General features: G+C 40.4%; 1 protein-coding gene and 1 long non-coding RNA gene across 3 annotated transcripts in view; one reads left to right on the top strand and one right to left on the bottom strand.

Moving 5' to 3' along the window:
• Nucleotides 1-11,152: 11,152 nt before the first annotated feature.
• Nucleotides 11,153-15,589, top strand: LOC115646699. The gene is made up of 3 exons (XR_003999105.1): nucleotides 11,153-11,165; nucleotides 13,113-13,119; nucleotides 14,408-15,589. It is a non-coding gene; the product is annotated as an uncharacterized LOC115646699 (long non-coding RNA).
• Nucleotides 15,590-16,470: 881 nt separating this feature from the next.
• SMCHD1 (structural maintenance of chromosomes flexible hinge domain containing 1) overlaps nucleotides 16,471-22,173 on the bottom strand; it is a 196,446-nt gene continuing 190,743 nt past the window's right edge. For both annotated transcript variants that reach the window (XM_030552849.1, XM_030552848.1), the window contains exons 46-48: nucleotides 19,836-19,994; nucleotides 18,056-18,174; nucleotides 16,471-16,816 (exon numbers count right to left, since the gene is read on the bottom strand). In XM_030552849.1, coding sequence (XP_030408709.1) covers nucleotides 18,077-18,174; nucleotides 19,836-19,994 — 257 coding nt within the window. In that variant the 3' untranslated portion in view covers nucleotides 16,471-16,816; nucleotides 18,056-18,076. The remainder of the gene's footprint in view (nucleotides 16,817-18,055; nucleotides 18,175-19,835; nucleotides 19,995-22,173) is intronic.

A 22,173-nucleotide genomic window follows, 5' to 3' on the forward strand; every position in this document is an offset into this window, starting at 1 on the left:
ACAACACAGCACATATTTAGGGAAAAGATGATGTACTGAGAACTGTTTTCCACATACAGTGGCCCTGTCTATCCTTTCTTTCCAACACTGAGAGAGAATGATGGGTTTTAGAGAGAGATATCTCCTAACCAGTCATCCCAAGACACTAAACTATCACCAGTAAATTGTCAGTCCTTTCTGGCAAGAAAGAACAGCCCAGGCTGCCACACTGCATATTAACGTTTCCTAGTGAAGTAAGCATCTATTTGTCAGTATTTATGTCAACAAGGTTTAGAACACTCAGCAGATTTCAGTACTGTCTATAAATTACCTACAATAGAACAACTTTTCAAACCCAGCCCAGTGATGAACTTCCTCGCTCCCACCTGAGACAGAGTTATTTCCTGATGCTATTTCCTTTCATTCTTCAGACACCTCTTGTTTTTCAAACATACTTCCTGGTGCCGATTGTACTGATGGTCATTTCAATCATGCACTAACCTCTGTCATCCTTATTTTGTCTTTTTATTGTGTAAAGGAAATATCCGTAGCCTATAAAAGATAGGTCATCTTATTGCTTTGGAATAGCAACAGCTGCAGGAATGATGAAAGAGGTCACTGTGTTAGAAGAGAACTTTCAAACAGCATAAACCACTGATACATATTTTGTACAGTGGACTGAAAATCATTTGATCAAATACCTTAACTAAGTTAACAGCATTATAGGATAGCATGTAGTAGTGCTGGAATGAATTCATTATTTTAGAGTTTATTCAAGAGTGTGAAGAGTTTATGGATGACTGCACCTATTCAGGAATGAACTCAGTCATGGATTCAGTTATTACTTTTTGGAATGTTGTATTTTCAATGTTTAAAATGTCTTATTTACACTACTATACTACTATGAATCACCTTTATAGCAGCATAATGGCATCTAGAAGATGTACCAGTATTAGAACTAGTTGGGAATTTTCCATTGGAATGAGTTTCCAATGGAAAATGCAGTTTCCGCAAAAATCAAAAATTTCCATGGGAAAATTTTGATTTGCAAAAAATAAAGACTTCCCATTAAGAAAATTGAAATGAAGTATAAAGACAATGAAGACTAAGTCTCTAATAAATTAATAAAGTCAGCATTCTCCATCCTGCTCCCATGTTAACTATGGCCCACTGCCTGTATGTATTATTCTTTAACTCCTTGTATGTTTTCTCAAGTTATTAGCCATTTGTTATTGTCTGCAATGTGTTAGAGAGAAAGGAGAGAGAGGTGTTTCCGACTCTAAGTTCAAATAATATAGCAACTCTGCCCTGGCCTTCAGCTCTTCCCAAAACCCATGGACATCTCTATGGGTAAGCCACAACTGGTCACTTTTAAGTGACTTGAAACTCTTCCTTCTCTCTGGCAGACAAAAGTGTGTAGTCTTGATAATTGCTTCCAAGGTCCTAAAAGCATTTTGGTACATTCAGAGTTGTACAAAAGAAAAAAATACATATATATTGTGGCCAAGACACTGAACGACCTTGAGAATGAACTAGAGAGCACACCAGGGGGAAGAATCCTACCTCAGACTATTCCTCAGCTATTACTAGAGCCTCAGGTCTTGCTCTATCATTTAGCAGTAAAAATGTTGAAAGGAATATTATCGTTTTAAAAGCTCAAGTTTGAGTGCAGGTTACTGAGACAGCTAAGTGACTCCAAATGACTCAGTTCTGCTTCCACTGAAATCAGTGGCAATCAGATCAAGTTCTAGGGTGACCAGATGTCCCGATTTTATAGGGACAGTCATGGTATTTGGGGCTTTTTCTTATATAGGCCCCTATTGCCCATTAACCCCCTGTTCCAATTTTTTACCTTTGCTATCTGGTCACTCTCTCCAGTCTATAGCTGTGCCCAAGATTTTCAGAAGTAGATGTCAAAAGTTAGGCCCCTAATTCCATATTTAGGAACCTAAATAAGTGGCCTGATTTTCAAAAGTGCAGGGCAACCAGCAACTCCCATTGAAGTCAAAGTGTGCACTTTGGCCCATGTGTATCACTTACTTTACAAAAACAAACAAATAAAACCCCCAACCTTTCATTCCCAGAGGACCATTCAAAATCTGATCCTCACATTACGTTATCTTCACTTTATGGATGAAGAGAGATTATTTCTGTAAAATGGAGAAAAGTTTACTGATAAGTTTTGTTCCTGAGGGTGGGATTCCCATGTATTAATACTAGCTCCTTCTGTTTCAGTGAGTTAATTTAGACAACATATACAAATCCAGTTGCTTTTAATAAAAATGTGGCTCTTGCTTGATGTTTATATTAGGGTGAGTAATGTCTCATGGTGCAGACAAGGTTTAAAATATTTTCCAAGTTTTGTAAGATGTGGATCTTGTCTTTAGGGACCTAATTTTTCCTAAGTGTGAGCCTGTTGCCTCTCAGTTCCTTCTCAATTGTGAAGCCGAATTCCACAGCAGAGAGGATGGAGGGTGGGAGGTGAAGCACCCATAGGGACAGAACATCTCAAAGAACTCAAATTACTGTACAACTCATTCATTTAAATAATTGCGCAGATTAACTAAGGGCAGAATATAACCTTTTGTGACAACTGTATGATAGAGTGCTTTAGACAGAAGACAAAATAGACAGACACGTTGACTATTTCTATTACAAGCACAAAAATTTACATTGTGTCCTAAAGGACATTTAAAGGGTATAAAAATAATTCAAATGCTTGAAGGATTATGGGAATTACATATCTATAGTACAATTTGTTGAAATTATTATTAAGGGGAATATGATAAAATGTACACATACTGTATTTACATATACTCACGTCTGAAGAGTGAAACACAAAATAGAAAGGAATAATTTTAGATGGTAAAAAAGGATAGGATTAAGAATAATGGGATGAAACTGAGTAAAACAAAAACACAGAAACAATATTAGGAAACTGTCCTAACAAATGTGAAATACTTCCCACTCTCAAAATGGTGAAAGCCCAGTTATTTGAGTTGTAAAACTAGACTGGACTTTTCCACAGAAAAGGACATGGGGATTTCTGCAGAAAAGGACCTGGGGATTACAGTGGATGAGAAGCTGGATATGAGTCAGCACTGTGCCCTCGTTGTCAAGAAGGCTAATGGCATATTTGGCTGTATTAGTAGTAGCATTGCCAGCAGATTGCGGGAAGAGATTATTCCCCTCTATTCGGCATTCATGAGACCACACCTGGAGTACTGCATCCAGTTTTGGTCTCCCCACTATAGAAGGGATGTGGTCAAATTGGAGAGCATCCAGCAGAGGGCAACGAAAATGATTAGAGGGCTGGAGACCATGATTTATGAGGAGAGACTGAGGGAACTGGGGTTATTTAGTCTGCAGAAGATAACAGTAAAGGGGGATTTGATAGCAGCCTTCAACTATTTGAAGGGGAGTTCCAAAGAGGATGGAGCTAGGCTGTTCTCATTGGTGGCAGATGACAGAACAAGTAGTAAGGTCTAGGTTGGATATTAGGAAACACTACTTCATTAGGAGGGTAGTGAAGCACTGGAATGGGTCACCTAGGGAGGTGGTGGAATATCCATCCTTACAGGTTTTTAAGGTCCAGATTGACTAAGCCCTGGCATGAGGTTTTAGGTAGAAAACTGGCAAATTTCCTGGTTAACATTATTTTCTGAGGAGATCTTTGTAAGGAAATGAGGATGGGGACTTCATATAATCATGTTCTTGTAAAAAGTGGTATTTGGTGGCTAGTAGTCACACAACAGGTAATACAGTTGAATATATTGCTTGATGCCCTCAATGAAACTGTCAGAAATGACTCATAGAGAGAGGGGCTGGTTGGATAGAAGTAGGGGCGGGAGGCCCCTATTTCTGTTGTCTGGCCTTTCTCCTGAAGAGCTATGGAGGCTTACAGAAACTGTGCTAATGGTACTGGAATAGTCTCTATGTTTGAGTGGTTTGAGATCTACTAAACCATCTTCTCGTTGCAGGCACAAAAATCCCCTATGGCAGCTCAGGAGTCCTTGAGCATGTGGAGAGAGGAGTTTAATGTTCACTGAAGAATATAGGTTCCTACAAAAACAAGAGGTCTTTCATCATGTTTTCAACTTCTCTTGGAAGGACCAGTGTAAAATTCTCTTCTCAGGACCACCACCATGGCCAGGTACCTGGAAGCTGTATCAATGACATCTAGAGGCACTTGCAGGGAGCTTTCGCAACCAACTTCTCCTTCAGTGATGACAGACTGAAACTGATCTGTCTGGTCTAATGGCAAGTGCTCGATAAAGTATGTAAAATTTGGAGTATGTGCTGAAATAATGTTTTGCCATCCAGACCTGGTAGTTGGCAATGTGCAACTGGAGAGCGGCTGATAAGTAGCCCTTCCTTCCCAGCAGGTCCAGCCATTCAGATTCCTTGTCAGATGGAGATGGCCTGGTGTCCAGATCCAGTTCCTCTCATTGGCCACATCAAGGGAATTAGGTAGGGTGGGTGAAAAACTCATAGACTCATAGACTCATAGACTCTAGGACTGGAAGGGACCTCGAGAGGTCATCGAGTCCAGTCCCCTGCCCTCATGGCAGGACCAAATACTGTCTAGACCATCCCTGATAGACATTTATCTAACCTACTCTTAAATATCTCCAGCGATGGAGATTCCACAACTTCCCTAGGCAATCTATTCCAGTGTTTAACTACCCTGACAGTTAGGAACTTTTTCCTAATTTCCAACCTAAATCTCCCTTGCTGCAGTTTAAGCCCATTGTTTCTTGTTCTATCATTAGAGGCTAAGGTGAACAAGTTTTCTCCCTCCTCCTGATGACACCCTTTTAGATACCTGAAAACTGCTATCAGGTCCCCTCTCAGTCTTCTCTTTTCCAAACTAAACAAACCCAATTCCTTCAGCCTTCCTTCATAGGTCATGTTCTCAAGACCTTTAATCATTCTTGTTGCTCTTCTCTGGACCCTCTCCAATTTCTCCACATCTTTCTTGAAATGCGGTGCCCAGAACTGGACACAATACTCCAGTTGAGGCCTAACCAGCGCAGAGTAAAGCGGAAGAATGACTTCTCGTGTCTTGTTTACAACACACCTGTTTATGCATCCCAGAATCACGTTTGCTTTTTTTGCAACAGTATCACACTGTTGACTCATATTAAGCTTGTGGTCCACTATGACCCCTAGATCTCTTTCTGCCATACTTCTTCCTAGACAGTCTCTTCCCATTCTGTATGTGTGAAACTGATTGTTCCTTCCTAAGTGGAGCACTTTGCATTTATCTTTATTGAACTTCATCCTGTTTACCTCAGACCATTTCTCCAACTTGTCCAGATCATTTTGAATTTTGACCCTGTCCTCCAAAGCAGTTGCAATCCCTCCCAGTTTGGTATCATCCGCAAACTTAATAAGCGTACTTTCTATGCCAACATCTAAATCGTTGATGAAGATATTGAACAGAACTGGCCCCAAAACAGACCTCTGCGGAACCCCACTTGTTATACCTTTCCAGCAGGATTGGGAGCCATTAACAACTACTCTCTGAGTACGGTTATCCAGCCAGTTATGCACCCACCTTATAGTAGCCCCATCTAAATTGTACTTTCCTAGCTTATCTATAAGAATATCATGCGAGACCGTATCAAATGCCTTACTAAAGTCTAGGTATATCACATCCACCGCTTCTCCCTTATCCACAAGGCTCGTTATCCTATCAAAGAACGCTATCAGATTGGTTTGACACGATTTGTTCTTTACAAATCCATGCTGGCTATTCCCTATTACCTTACCACCTTCCAAGTGTTTGCAGATGATGCCTTTGATTACCTGCTCCATTATCTTCCCTGGCACAGAAGTTAAACTAACAGGTCTGTAGTTACCTGGGTTGTTTTTATTTCCCTTTTTATAGATGGGCACTATATTTGCCCCCTTCCAGTCTTCTGGAATCTCCCCCGTCTCCCATGATTTCCCAAAGATAATAGCTAGAGGCTCAGATACCTCTTCTATTAACTCCTTGAGTATTCTAGGATGCATTCTCCATTCCTTTAGGTGAGATGTAATATTTCTTATCTGCTCACTTATACATTAGTGGAATTGTAGCAGGTGTTTGCCACAGGGTATGTGTGGGAGATAATAAAGCCTCACTGATGGGTAGGGGAACCTTTTCCTGGGACTTGATGTCCAGGATGTCCATCAAGGAATGTTCTGACTCTTGGACTTCCTCTAGTGAGATCTGAAGGCAGTCCAATAGCCCTTTCATGGGATCCTGGAAGATCTTAAAATCACCAATATAGAAGGGCTGTGGTGGCATTACTGCCTTGTCCAGAGATGAAGAGGACATCCCAGATGTAGGGTGAGAGCTCCTGGCCCTCAGACTCTTGCCCCTCCTGTGTAACATCCAGTACCAGAGAAGTGTATGGTACTGAAGTGTGCAGTACCATAGAACACTCTTTATGTGCCAGTGGTTGGCATGGTACCGAGTGCTACTGCTGTCTCTTAGCCACCTGATGGAGTTGGTCGCCATTTGGGCCTCCTGGGTCCCAGTAACCCCACCTGGGGGGAGGGGAGAGGAAGATAAGGGAAGTGATTCCAGTGATAATCAATGTATGGTAGGCTCCCTAGGATCCTCTTCATGACTGGGACTCACTGGGCTAGGGTAGTATAGTACTGGGATGGATCCCTGTCCTGAGATCTCTGAGTCTGAGGAACCTTAGCCTGAACTAAGGGCAGAGGTGAGATGGAGCTCTGATGTCCTAACTGTGATTCTCAAACTTTTGTACTGGTGACCCCTTTCACATAGCAAGCCTGAGTGCGACCCCCACCCCCATATAAATGAAAAGCACTTTTTAATATATTTAACATTGTTATAAATGCTGGAGGGAAAGCGGGGTTTGGGGTGGAGGCTTGTGACCCCCATGTAATAACCACCCACCCACACACACACACGAACAAGCAGCAGAAGGCGGCATCAGACGTGAGTGGAGCTAATTCCCAGAGAAGCCCAGAGGAGGTGTCCACTCCATGCAGACAGCAGAACTCTTTGTCTTCAGGTACAGGCAGTTAAGGAGGAACTGAGTGGTGGCAGGCTTGTGCCTCCCTATATGTCCTCATTCAAAGCATGAGGCACTGCTCTGTGTCGGTACAGGCCCGCAGACCTACTTTGTGCTCTTTCATCAAGAGTGCATGGCATGTGCAAAGCCTGCAGTGGAGCACCCAGAGGGACATATACTCAAAGAAGAACTTACCCTTTTGTTTCTAAAGCTGTAATTGTACTTGCATGTTTTGCAGAAAGTATTTATAATCCAGAACGCTGAACAGCTTTTTGCTTTGGCAGCTCAGAAAAAAAAAAGTATCCAAGATTTCTTTTCGGTTTTTACTTCCCATGAAGATGGCATGTTTTTAATTAGTGCTTTACATATTCAAAACACTTTACAGATTGCCATGTTTTTAAGCCTAGAAGTATTATCCTGGAAAGTATTCCATATACTCAACCATCTGACACCCTAAAAGGATGTACTGGCATGCCTTTCATAATTCTCTGGAACAATCGTCCTCGCAGACAAAGTTAGTCATGAAAGTCCCTGTTCTGTTAATGAACAAATCTTACCACACATGCGACACAAGGTCACTGCTATCTGTCTGCATGGAGGAAACTCCTCAAAAGAGAAGAAAACAGAGGACACTTGTTCCTGACAAATTCAGTTTGACTTTAATCATGTATATACCTGACCAAAAACATGTATTACAAAGTCCCTTTGTTTCCAGGCTATGCTAATTTTTCTAATCTGTTGTGATTAAAAGGTTCCAAAATTTTCAACATTCCCAACTGTTGCCTCTTATCAACTAAATTACAAGTGTGTCACCAATACAGAAAATATCAGCAAACTGGAAAAGCAGGGACTTAAACTGTAAAAAACCAAAGATTTTAATCACAGTTTGAGGCTCTAAATTTCATTTTTTGCCTCCCTGGGATGGATGGTGCGAGTTCTTCATGTACAAAATTCTAAAAAAGAATTAAAAATATAGTATAAGATAATTCCATTGCCAAAAATGTAACAAACCATTCAAGTTCTGTTCTTCCTCCAAGTTTTGCACAGACCATCTCAGGCATGCCCATAGTCGAGCCAAAAGTACAGCCCTTGGGAATATTTCTATATGGAACCCAGGAAAGTCCTCAGCCATTAGTATAAGAACTTCTTCTTAGTGGTTACTTGCAAATACGGTCAAAATACAGTACTCCTAACTTTGTTTTGCAGCACTTATGACATATATTAACATTCCAAGATAAAAAAAAGTAGTGCACAAGAATAGAAATTACTCCACTAACACTGGTGCTGCATGGACAAATAGCTGGTTACATGGTGCTGGCTCAGAGAGGCACAAAATAAACCTAAGAGGGATATGAAATGAAGATCAGAAGACAACAACATGACTGATTTTTTTCCAAAAAGGACAAAATATTTAGTATGCTCCTGAGAGTTAAAAATCAGGTCTTTCTTTATTATGTCTCCATATAAAGCAATTGCTGAAATTACAAGGATGTTATATGACCAAGAATGGGAGGGAAAGTGGTTCACAAAACAATCTCCAAGATGTGGTTTACTTTATTATTAAGTTTAAGAGTCCTGAGTATAGAGGATTTGCAACTTGCAATCATAAAGAATCTTGAACTAATGTATGTTTATGAATATAACAGCAGTTCTGTTGAGTTAGGATCCATACAGGAACCAATTGGAGGCAGCTTCAAACAAACTTGTAAGCATGCAAGGCTCTCTATATGAAATTCATGATTGCTTTACAATAATTCTGCCTTTGTATTGGTGAATGTGGACACCTTTCAGCTCAGTTTTCACTTAATTTCACATAAGGATGACAAACGGGGTATTACTTTAAGGGACTTGGCCAGCTTCTCTTTTTCTGCTAGTCTTTTCTATGTATCCTTGACTATCTAAAGTAGAGTGCCTACAGGGGTTCTCAAACTTCATTACATTGCAAACCCCTTTAGACAAGAAAAATTACTACATGACCCCAGGATGGGAGACCGAAGCCTGAGCCAGCCTGAGCCCCAGGTGTGTGGGGGCAAACATTTTGGCCTGAGGGCCACATCTAGGTATCGAAATTATAAGCCATGAATGCTTACGAAATTAACAATTCAGAGATATTCAAATAAATTCTATTTAATAAAGATACATTTTAGTGGAAATAAACATAAAACCTTACTTATTATTATAACTATACCATCATAACATATTACAATAATTAAACCAAGCTTACTCCTTTCCACGCCCTCACTGATTAATGTGAACAATGCAGCCTGTCACCCTTTTCTACAAAGGCATCAAAGTCTGGTGTCACTCTCATTATGGAAATTGCATGCATCATGAAAAAACTGGGCCCTTTCTCTAGCCTGGATTTGTTGGGCATCAATGCCCCTGACAATTTTGAGCCATGGCACTCTATCCCAGAACCTATGTGGACAGGCAGAAGTAAGGTGTAGTCACCTGTCGCTTTACGTTCCATCTTCCCCCCAAAAATGGTGTATTTGAAATGTTTTGACTGTTGTACTTTGAGTTCTGTTTGCACTATTGCATTCATGAAAAGTTTGTATATTGTAAGAAATGTTACCGAGGTGGGGTAGGGGGGCTTTATGGGGTATAGCATGGAGGGACTCTATAAGGGATGTTATTGAGGTGGGGGAGGTGAGCTCTACAGGGGTGGTACTGGGGACTTCTAGGGGCCCTGCTGGCAGTGACACTAAAGCTATAACCAGGTACCATCACAGGCAGAGGCATCCTAGCTGGGACGGGTGTGGGCTTATGAGAGGAGGCTGGCGTTTTGGGGATTGGGCACACTACTGAGTAAGGGGTGGGGTTCCGATCCTGAAAACAGCCTGGTAAAGTCTGAGGTGTTGGTCGTGCCTGTGCAGTGTGGCTCGGCATGTGAGAGTTGGGGGCTGGGGACTGCCAGGCGGAGCAGGGCAAGCCCACGACCCTGCTCCCTAGCTGGAGTTCGAGGGCCAGATTAAAGTCTGACGGGCCAGACGTAGGCCGTAGTCTGCCCGCCCCGCTGTACAGGGATTCCTGTTTTACAGGCTCATCGAATGACTTCCAGACTCTTAATTTAAGTACCAGGCCTTTCTTATCTTAATCACTCTACCTGTTTGAAAACTAAATACTGACTCCTTGTCCCAGGGGCACAAGCTGGGAACAGCATCTCTCCTCTGCAGAACTCTCATTCCACACTCAGGCTGTGTTGCAGTTAAAAGCTTTACCTTAGGCTAGGATGTGCATCACAAGCAGATCTACAACTCCACCCCCGCAAAAGGCATCCCGATAAGTGGCCTAACCTATCCCCATCGTTACCATGCTGCTACAACAGTTCCACTCCTTCAGCCTTTCTGTGTGCCCCCAGGACAGTTAACGAGTGAGTGAAGATAAGAATATTTCCATAAGCTTAAGGAAGTTCTTTCATAGCTGGTCTTCCTGTCACAACTACTGTACCATTAGCAGCTTGGCAGGCTCAGCTTCAGCATGGGAGGGTTCTTGCATATTCACAACACTCCTGCATGCTTTGTATTTGATGGCTTTGCCTCTAGTTCCTAGGCACTGTCTTCCATTGCACTTCCTCAAACTGTTCCATCTCATATGAATCTTTATGACAGAAGTCTGTTATTAGTGACCTTCACTGGGCTTCTGCCTCTCCATTCTCACCTCTTCCAAAAAACCTACTATCACATGGGCAGCAAGGGACTTCTCCAAGGAAGAGATGATCTTAAACACCTACTTACCAAACTATTGCATTCTTTCACATGGATTGCAGCAATAATTCCTACATTTTACTATATTCTTATAATGAAACTTCCTCCACAACCAGCCTTACTAGCTAAAAAGCTGCACCTCCCTGTAATTATTGATCAAGATAGTTATAAATATTACACAAAAAATATATTAAAAGAAAATCAGAGGTTGCAATGTTAAGCTCTCAAGTTAGAAAATGCCCTAATTAAGGTTGCCTGTGCAACCTTAATTTGTTCTCGTTGTGCATATGCAGAATGATATGGTCTTTAATTACATGATCACATACTTTTTCCCCACAGAACCCATCTCAAATGGACTGTATGTGAAATCAAATGTTATAAAACCAGGAGGTAATATGAAATTTAAAGGTTTCATTTCAATAATACAACTTTTTTTTAAAAGGAAGTTAAATCTAATTTAAAAAAAGATTTATACCTGAGAAAAGCAGCAGCTTTTAAAAATAAAAAATAAACCAGCCAATATTTTATTCTGCAACTTTTTGAACTAATAATCTCTTTCCAAAAGGGTTGGACCAGACCACTCATATAGTTAATGAACCACTCTTAAAAATTACAGAAGCAACAGACAACTGCTAGAGAGTGTCTTGGACTTTGCAGATGGAACAATATGAAAAAGAAAATGTTTTATAGCTGCTACATGAAAAAATAAAGGTGACTTCCACAGTCTGCAGCCAGGGAATATCGGGATAGAGTGCCAATGGACCCAAAGGTTCAGCAGCCTGTGCAGGCGGCGAGGCTGTGGATGCCATAGCCCTGGTGAAGTCTTGGACCAATGGAGAGCTTGGGATGAAAAGGCAGAGATCTTCCATTGGCATGGAACCAGTTTGTGCTGGCATCACCTTTATCAGTTCTGGAGTTAACGGTATGTGCTCTCTCAAACTCCTACGTAGTACTCGGGAGCAGTCAGAAAGGCCTACTCCACCCTGCATACTGGCAACAACTGAACTCTTTCTGGAGGAGGAAGAACAGTCTCCAGGGGACCTGGAGTGGTTTTGATTGGCCTTATGAGACCTTTCCTTCAGTGCACCTGATGGACAGCAGCTTCTTTACGTCTTAGGAGAGGTTCCTGTGCCAGAGCGTGAGCTGATACCACTGAGAACAACGGCAACCTCCAATCCTATGTCGGCCTTGGTGCTGACACAGGCCCCATGACCTGCTTGAGAAGTTGCTGTTCTAGGCAAAGGTCTCAAGCCACTTGAACCCATTTTGTGAACCATTTACAGATATAACACCACTCCTTGATGTGAGCCAACAACCGGGGTCTGTCAGCATTACACAAGCACATTTTGAGTGTGTTATTGTTGGGGATCACTCCCTCCCCCTACATGATGGACTATGTTTGAGCCCTGGTGATGGCATTACAGGAAAACACTTAACTCAGCTAACTAAAATGAATACTAAGGGTACTAACTATATACAACTAAAACAATGAAGTCAAAGGATGAGGAACTGTGAGGTTGAGAACCTCACAGAGCTCAGAGTCCAGCCACAGGGGGAAAGAAGGAACTGCAGGGAGGTTGATATGGCACTGCCTCATATAGCCAAGAGATTAGCTATGACCGCAAGGTGCAAGCGCTGCCTCCTACAGGTACTGCTAGGCAAAACTGTCCAGCTACAGAGTTAGGGTAAGGGTGGGTGCACAAAAATACTGCCCCCTTTGTGGGCACAAAGTAACATTTCTCAGCCCTTTTAGGAACAGATGCACCCATTGCTGGTGTATGCTACAACATGCTTGGGGGTTGCATAATGGCCTCATTCACTGGAAGAGCTACCTGACTGGGTCCAGTCAGCAGCAGGACATCCAAGAGCTTGTACTGTTCTGCTGTCATCCAGTGCAATAGTTCTTGATACTGCCTCTGGTAGTCAGGTAGGGTTGAAAAAGATAAGGAAATTGCCTCTTTGGATGAGAAAGATACATCTGTCCATACCACTGGATTGGCTCACTCTCTTCCTCCTCCATGTACTCCTGTAAAGCTGCCAGTCGCTGTTGTCTTGGAGGAGGAGGAGGAGATGACTCTCCTAGACTGCACAATTCCAGGGTGTCATAAGGATCCCATGGACCCCAATAGGGTCTATATGAATAGTTGAAGGCTGGTTGGTGGGAACCCCAAAGCACTGTTGACCAGAAATCTCTTGGAGGGTAACCCTACTTGGGCAGAGGAGAGGCAGTCAGTTTGCACCTCCCCTTATGCCCTCTGTCCTGAGCATAAGGAGCTACAGGGTGCAGGTATGGACCAACCAATGGACACTACTTGCAGGATTTTATGGTCTCAGCTGCATGGTGCACAAGGGCACATGTGTGTGGAATACACACAAGGACCACCACTTGAAGAAATAATGTAGGCTGCATTTATAAACTAGGAGACTTGTTTCCTAGAAAGCAGTGACTCTGAAAAGCAATTCTGTAGCTAAAAGGGCGAATGCAATGCTTGGATGGATAAACAAGGGAACATCATGTAGGAGTAGGGATGTTTTACTACTTCTGTTTATGGTATTAATAAGATCATTACTGGAATACTGCATCCAGTTCTGACATCTACACTTCAGAAAGGATCTTGAAAAACTGGAAAGGATTCAGAAAACATAAGAATGACTTGAGATTGGGAACACAAGCTTTATAGTGAGAAACTAAGGAAGTTCAATTTATTTGGTTTACCACAGAGAGGTTTATGAGGTATCTTGATCATGGTGTAACAAGTACTTACACGGGTAAAAAAATTTCTGATAGACAGCTTTTTAATTTAGCAGAAAAAGACATAAAATCAAATAGTTGGAGGCTGAAGCTAGACAAATTCAGACTACAAACATGGGACAAATTTTTAATAGGGAGAGTAACTAACCATTGGAACAACTTACCCACGGACATGGTAGATTCTCCATCACTTGGAGTCTAAGTCAAGACTGGATATATTTCTAAAAGATATGCTAAACATCAACAGAAGTTGTGGGCTTGATGTAGAAATTACTGGGTAACATTCTTTAGCCTAAATTACACAGGAGTTCACACTAGTTTATATTGTTTTCTTCTTGCCTCAAATAAAATAATCAGTATAGTGATTATCATTGCCATCTGGTGCCCCATTTCACACATATACTAAAAAGAAGCTAATGATATGTCCAAACTACAAGACTTGTCCAATTTTCTCTTTGGAATCTGGCTGCTCTTCTCCTCTCATAGGATATGCTTCTCTTAAGGGACTCAAACTATATAATTAGAAATGGTCCTGAACAAACCAAATATTTTACAGTTATATTGTTTCAGTTCAGTCTGTTTATTATCTACATGTGTAATTACATGAAAATTCAAACCTTTTTTATTAAATAGCTATTTAACTTCATAAGAAAACAATGTACAGTGCAATTTTTCCTAGTTCTAATAAATTATACATACTGTGTAAACACACAAAAAAGCAGTGTGAGAGCCCAAATGGACTGGTGTGCTTCAAGGTATGTATTTTAGGGGCTAGAATGAAATTTATATGGAAGCAGACATGCATTTTACCTTTAGCTCCTATTTTTCTGATAGCCATTAAATGTGAGGTGGCTCGTACTCTAACCATATCGAAGTACTTCTTATTATTACACTTGTAGTTAATTTTACAGTGCTGCAGTTACAGCACTGTAAAGCAGTGGAACAAACTGATGCCTGCAATAACTCCACAGATCAATGCGGATCATTAAGTTCTGTACTTAAGTCTTTTTTTTTTTTAAATTAGAAATGTCACTCACAAAATGTCCACCACTGACCAGCATTCTCCAAGGGTGCTGTTCCTGAAGTTGCTCATTTTGTTACCAACTTACCCCAGTTCAGCTAAGACAGAGAGCAAATGTTACTTTCCCGGATAGCGTTGCACAGTATGCTTCAGCCTAAAAAGCTATCTAACTTCCTTGTTGCTGAGTGAGAATAAACAAATGTCTCCAATGTTACAGTCTGAAGACTGCCACGGGTAATGAAGAAACCTGGGTTCTCAATATCAAGTTTGACTTCAGAAAGGGATTTGTTGAGGCTTGTGTAACCCACAGGACCCCATTCTTGATCCTTTCACTCCCTTCAACATCCTTTCTTTAGGTGATCTCAGTTGCTCACATAGCTTCACCTAAATCTTCATTATACAGTTACACTGACTCACAAATCTACCTTTCCACTCTTGACCTGTATCCTTCAGCCTGTCTCCAATTATTTAAACTCAGTTTGGCCAAAACTGAACTCCTGCCCCCTGCCTCCTGCCCAGTACTCCTCATTTTGTCATATATTGACCACATGACCGCCATCCATGTGACTCAACTGACGAACTTGGAGGTCATCTTTAACTCCTCCCCTTCCTACGCCTCACACATCCAAGGCATGGCCAAATCTTAATTCATTCTCCAAAACATTTTTAAGTTCTAGAGTTTTCAGTATAAAATTTTCAAGAGCAGCTAAGTGATATAGTGAAAGTCAGTAAGGCTTACACACTTTCAAAATGTTAACTTCTGTCTTCATATGTACAATTTTTCTCCAGGCATTCACCACATCCTATTTTGATTACTGTAACCTGTTCCTCTTGAGCCTCTGATACTCATTGTCCCCCACCAGTCCATAGGAAATTCAGCTGCTATGGTCTTCTTCCTGGCCTCTATGTTTTCCCTCATTCAATTACCTCTACTGGCTACTTTCCAACTATTCCAAATTCAAGCTCCTGGTTCTCATTTTCAAGCTCCTTCATATCTCTGGCTTGTCCTATTCAGTGGCTCGCTCAGTGGTTTGAGCATTGGCCTGCTAAACCCAGGGTTGTGAGTTCAATCCTTGAGGGGGCCATTTAGGGATCTAGGGCAAAATCAGTACTTGGTCCTGCTAGTGATGACCTTTCAAGGTCCCTTCCAGTTCTATGAAATAGGTATATCTCCATGTATCCTCACTCCTCAGCTGAAGCTACTAGACTCCATGCCCTGTTTGTGTGCTTCTCTTACAACTGTCTTTGTGCTTTCTTCCATGTCGTTTCTCATGCACTGGATCTCAACTCAGAATTTGTAAGGACACTACCTTATACAGCCTCCCATCTCTCTATCATCATGATGCGGAAAAGAAACTGGCTAACTAACAATGGCTACATAGACAGATAACTGGGAATAGCGGACAACCTGAAAAAATTCTTTGATTGTATATTTTATTTCTCTTCACCACCCACTGTCTATTGCTTATCATGTACTGTTTGCTTTCTGGAGCAGGAACTCTATTCCTATTTGCACAGAAAGCAAATAGAACATTATAGGGGCTGCAGTAAAGCAAATAATAATAGTTTATATCACTAAAATATCACAACAAAAAAAATGCCTGGCAATCACAAACAGCAATGTAATTTCCAGCTTTATGTATAGAAGATTCTTACAGGTACCGATGAAATCTCTCACTTTGTCAAGCCATATTATGGAAATACAGCCTTCTATCAATGTAAGTTCTAGGTCTAGTGGCTAAAGACAAACCTTGCCTCCTCTGTTGATATCATCTGAGGTACACAAATGCTTAATATCCACTCCTTAGACAGAACCTTAGACTTTGTTTGAAGTCAACTGCCTGAGGACTGCTTTGGTTGAATCTCAATGTACTGTTGCTCTATCCATATAATTTTTGCCTTAGAATTACGACTTCCTTCAACTACTTGACCAGGGCAATCTAGAATTACCTCTTATCCAAGACATATTAAGACACTTTCAAAATTAAAATCATATTTAATTACATTTACTGCAGCCTTAAATCACCACAATATATTGTATTTGCAGTGCTCTTTGTATTGCAGCAATTTTATTGCACAAATAAACAAGGGTATACTTTAAAGCTTTTCCACATTCAAGAAACTAAAAACTCTGGAAGCTTTTATAGAAATAAAAATTAACTTTACAAAAAATTAGAGCTTATTTACATTTTTCAATACACAATTACTTTCCACCAAATCTGATTGGTCTATGCCTTTCCCTTCCGTAAGGTCCCACTCAATTCTGCTATGGATGTTTGCACTGGCTGGTGCTTCTTCAAAGGACAGGCAATATTCTTCTGAACTAAAGAGAAAGTATGGTATTAGTGTCTATAAACCAATTATATAGTAGATGTAAAGGAGCTGATCCTCAGCTAATGTAAATTGTCCATCAATTTCAATGGAGCTATGGTAATTTACATTAGCTGGAGGTATGTCTCAAAATTTGTGGAGAAGAAATCACCCCCATTGTTTTGATGTATTGACTGTGACATCATGACTGAATAACATGCTGAGATGATCATAAGAGTAAAATATAATTACTAATATTGTAAATGGATTACTTTTATACTTATCACTGGGGTCTTGTAGTTATTTTGATAAGAATGGGGGTGGTAGCAGGGTGACATATTGTTTAGATCTCTCTATTAGCTAGCTGCTTAAATTTTGCATTTAGGTGATAATTAAGATGAGGAAAACAATAACCAACCAATGAAAACAGTAAAAACAGCAATGTGGCACAGTAATACAGTAAGATCATACTGTTACAGAATACAGCTATCAAAAATTTAAATGGTCTCAAAAATGTAACCATAATCTAGTATAAAATGAACATAACTTAATTCTAAGGAATATAATGGGAAATGGAAATGAACAAAAAGTAACTCTCTCTACCATCTTAAAACTGTACACTTACATCATTCTTGGAATGTTTTTGGCTTACAAAATATTCAGCACCCAATCTAAAAGAGATATATTCACTGGTAGAAAATTGAAAAGCAGGAAGCTTGATTCTTCTTTAGAAAAGAAGAAAGCACTGATCTTGATTTATGGGACAGATCTAGGTCCTCTCACAGGTTAACACTAATTCCACAGGAGAGGGAGATAAGTAAATCCCTCAGAGTCTGGAACTTGTTGATCTCAAAACTCAATGCAAAACATAAAAGGGGGCTCTTCTAACAGAACTGCAGAATTCTCTGGCAGTTGTGCTGGACATCTTTCAATGAGCAGTAAACTCAGTTGAAAAATTCAGCTTTTGCTTCAGTGGGTCAAAGAGGAGAAACTGGGTTGTGAGAAAGCAAAACACACATTTAATCAATAAGGAGTAACTCTTGCCATTTTCTTCATGGGTGCAGAGGCTCCCTTGGCAGTGGAAGTGGCATGGCTTCACTACAAAAAGGGAGTAGTAGGAGGAATATGGGGACCACTCAATGGTTATGCATATGTTTATCAATGTGGAGCTCTATGGGGGACCCTTGCATTGTAGTGCACAGGGACATGTGGAAGCAGGGTATTGACAAGACTGAACTCAGGATAGACATACCTATATATTTTTTTTTACTGTTTATCTTCTCATTCTTTTGGGAGGAGTGGGACTGTCAGACATATCAAGTGCTTCTAGCGGAAGTAATGATTCAGTGCCTTTTCCTGATGGGGTCATGCCTTTGAGAAGTACAAATAAAAATACATCAAAAACAGAAAGTTTTTTCATCCTGTTTATACAATAGTTCATAAAACAGTGGTGCAAATCATAAAAAATAAAGTTCAAAATGGTAAGTTTTGCCATTTAACACAAATAAGGTTGCTTCCTTAATGTTAAAATCTGGTTAAAGTAAAGGAAAAGAGACCAAAAATAATCACTTATAAACTTTACTTGTAGGTCTCAGAGAATAAATGCTTAGCTTCCATATTATTCATATATGTTATAGGAATGTTTGACATCAACTCGACATTTCTTACATTTGGAAAGTTTGTCTTTAGGGAATTATGGTTTGAAAAACAAACAAACAAAAGAGTCAAAAAATGTTTTGCCCTTGTGAGATGGGGTGCACTTGCCCCGCACTGGTACTGCAAGGGTTAACTCCACCCTTTGGGCTGAGGAAGCCATGCCCTCTAAGTCCTGCTGGCCATGCTCTGGCTGGAGACCAGGTATAAAAGGGAGCAGCTCAGCTCATTGAGGGCTGACCACTGAGGAGGGAGGAAGCACGCTGCGGGCTCCAGCCTGGGAACTGGTGAGGTCCCAGGCAGTAGAAGCCAGAGACACTGACACCCAGAAAAACAACCAAGCTCCTGTGGACACCCAAGGAGCGACACAGCTGCTCAGAGCCACATAGGCCAAGGAGCCCAAAGATCTTGGAGATGTCAGCACCGCTGCATGAGGGACAGAATAGCTCAGGGGGAATTAATCATTATGCCAGGTGGTGCCAGCATCTTTTGGACAGACCCCCCACTAACCCAATGGTGAGCACACGTGCCACTGCCAAAGCCCTGAGCTGGGAATCAGTGGAGCAGGGAGGGCCCGGGTCCCCTATCTGGTTGCCACCCACTCTTAGGTGGTGACCCACTCTCCTGACTGGCCACAAGGCCACACAGCCCTGCTGAAGAGGGCAGCCATACTGATTCCGTCCACTAGGCCATGCAGTCATATTGACTCCGGCCCTGCTGAAGAGGGCAGCCCTACTGACTCTGGCCATTGGGCCACACAGCCCGGAAGGAGAGGGTAGTTATATTGACTTTCGCCATTGGCCATGCTATCCCGAGACAAAGGAGAATTGCACATACTCAGCTGCGAGGAAATAACAACCCTCACCCTGCCCCAAAAAGGGGACAAAGCACGCTTTCCTGGTGACACCTTGCTAAGGAAACACCCTCAGTCCAACTATTTGCTGTGCAGTCATTTCAACAACCTGCTTTTCCTAACATTGGCAAACAAAAATAATAATAAAGTTATGTAATTCTTATTATTGAGATCATAATCTCCTGTTCGCAAGCCATTTTAGATCATAAAAATAAGATTTTCTTTCAAGGTGTCAGTTAAAGACACCTTGAAAGAAAATGTACTTCTGGAGCATGATGCATAACACTGCACTGTAAGTAGTTTTTATATTATTCTCCTTGAAAAACAATTAGAAACCATTATCAAAAACCTAAATCTCAATTTAAAGTAAAAACTCAGTTTCTGAAAGGACTTCATAACCTTGCCTTTGTTGTTTGGTTTCTCTAGTTTTCTGAAAATTAATACATGTGGAAGTATGCTGGTCCATTGCCTGTTCTCCCGCCTCTGAGACACAAATGAGTGTTAATAAAAAGTTAACATAACATACCCAGTTTCTCCTCTATTAGCTTGAGACTTTTCTCTTGTTCAGCAAGCTCCTGTTTTCTCTTTTGCATCTCTGGAGTATTAAGGGACTGTAATTGTAAATGAAGATCCTGATTAACACTATGCAGTTTGACCACAGCTGTACGGTATTGCTGAAGAAGATCTAACAGAAGAAAAAGAACAAAAGGGTAATAAATAATTAAACTCTCATTATGGGTATTATTTTAAACGGCCACTAATAAAAAAGACTGACAGACATAAACTCAATCAAGCTTTTAAAACAAAGTACACAACCTTTAACAGAATGAGTCAAACAATAAAAAGCCAAGAGAACAAGATTTAGGCCCAGGAACTTAAACAGAACAGGCAAGATAAACTTTCCTACAGACATACCAATTGAAATTTATTAAAAATTTTGGGATGTTTTTCTACATTTTCAAATATATTGATTTCAATTACAACACAGTATACAAAGTTGAAAGTGCTCACTTTATATTATTTTTATTAGAAATATTTGCACTGTAAAATGGCAAATTAAAAAATAGTATTTTTCAATTCATTTCATACAAATACTCTAGTGCACTCTCTTTATTGTGTATGTGCAACTTACACATGTAAATTTTTTGTTACACAACTGCATTCAAAAACAAAACAATGCAAAACTTCAGAGTCTGCAAGTCCACTCAGTCCTATTTCTTGTTCAGCCAATTGCTAAGACAAACAAATTTGCTTACATTTACGGGAGATAATGCTGCCCACGTCTTATTTACGTCACCTGAAAGTGAGAACAGGCATTTGCATGGCACTTTTGTAGCCGGCATTGGAACGTATTTACGTGTCAGTTATGTTAAACATTTGTATGCCCCTTCATGCTTCAGCCACCATTCCAGAGGACATGCTTCCATGCTGATGATGCTCGTTAAAAAAAAAGATGCATTAATCAAATTTGTGACTGAATTCCTTGGAGGAGAATTGTATGTTTCCCGCTCTGTTTTACCTGAATTCTGCCATACATTTCATGTTACAGCAGTCTCAAGATGATGACCCAGCACATGTTCGTTTTAAGAACGCTTTCACTGCAGATTTGACAAAAAGCAAAGAAGGTACCAATGTGAGATTTCTAAAGACAGCTGCAGCACTTGACTCAAGGTTTAAGAATCTGAAGTGTATTCCAAAATCTGAGAGGGATGAGGTGTGCAGCATGCTTTCAGAAGTTTTAAAAACAACAACACTCCAATGCAGAAACTACAGAACCCGAACCACCAAAAAGAAAATCAACCTTCCGCTGGTGGCAATTGACTCAGATGATGAAAATGAACATGCTTTGGTCCACACTGCTCTGGATAAATTACTGAGCAGAACCCATTATCAGCATGGATGAATATCCTCTGGATTGGTGGTTGAAGCATGAAGGGACATATGAATCTTTAGTGCATCTGGCCCATAAATATCGTGCGCCCGCTGGCTATAACAGTGTCATATGAATGCCCGTTCTCACTTTCAGGTGAAATTGTAAACAGGAAACGGGAAGCATAATCTCTTGAAAATATAAACTTGTTTGTCTTAATGATTGACTGAACAAGAAGTAGGATTAAGGGGACTTGTAGGCTCTAAAGATTTAGATTGTTTTATTTTTGAATGCAGTTATTTTTTGTACATAACTCTACATTTGTAAGCTCAACTTTCATGATAAAGAGATTGCACTACAGTACTTGTATTAAGTGAATTGAAAAATATTATTTCTTTTATTTTTACAGTGCAACTATTTACAATAAAAAATAAAAAGTGAGCACGGTACACCTTGTATTCTGTGTTGTAATTGAAAGCAATATATCTGAAAATGTAGAAAACATACAAAAGTATTTAAATAAATGGTATTCTATTATTATTTAACAATGCAATTAATCACAATAAATTTTTATAATTGCTTGACAGCCGTAGTTTAAAGCATCAGTCTACTCTGAAAAATGACTTGGAAAGATGGCACTTCTTTATCTAATAGATCCATTACTCTTGTGTATTCTGAGTCATATTTTACTGAAAATCAGTGTATCTACTCCATTATTATTTACTCCTTTAGAACTATGAAGCTGAAACTATTGAGGCTTGCTCTACATTTAAAAGTTGGCTGACACAGCTATGGCACTCAATGGTGTGAAAAAGTCACATCTCAGAACTGCAGCTATGCTGATTTAACCTTCGGCATAGACACAGCATCTGATCTAGAGGCATGAAGCAGAGCAAAGTGGTTGGAAAAAGTATGTACAAAGGTCCAGGTTGCAGCTCGGCAGATTTCAGTAACTGGAACATCTTTGAGTAATGCACAGAAGTAGATAGTGACG

This window comes from Gopherus evgoodei, chromosome 2, assembly GCF_007399415.2.
Source record: "Gopherus evgoodei ecotype Sinaloan lineage chromosome 2, rGopEvg1_v1.p, whole genome shotgun sequence".
Classification (NCBI taxonomy): domain Eukaryota; kingdom Metazoa; phylum Chordata; order Testudines; family Testudinidae; genus Gopherus; species Gopherus evgoodei.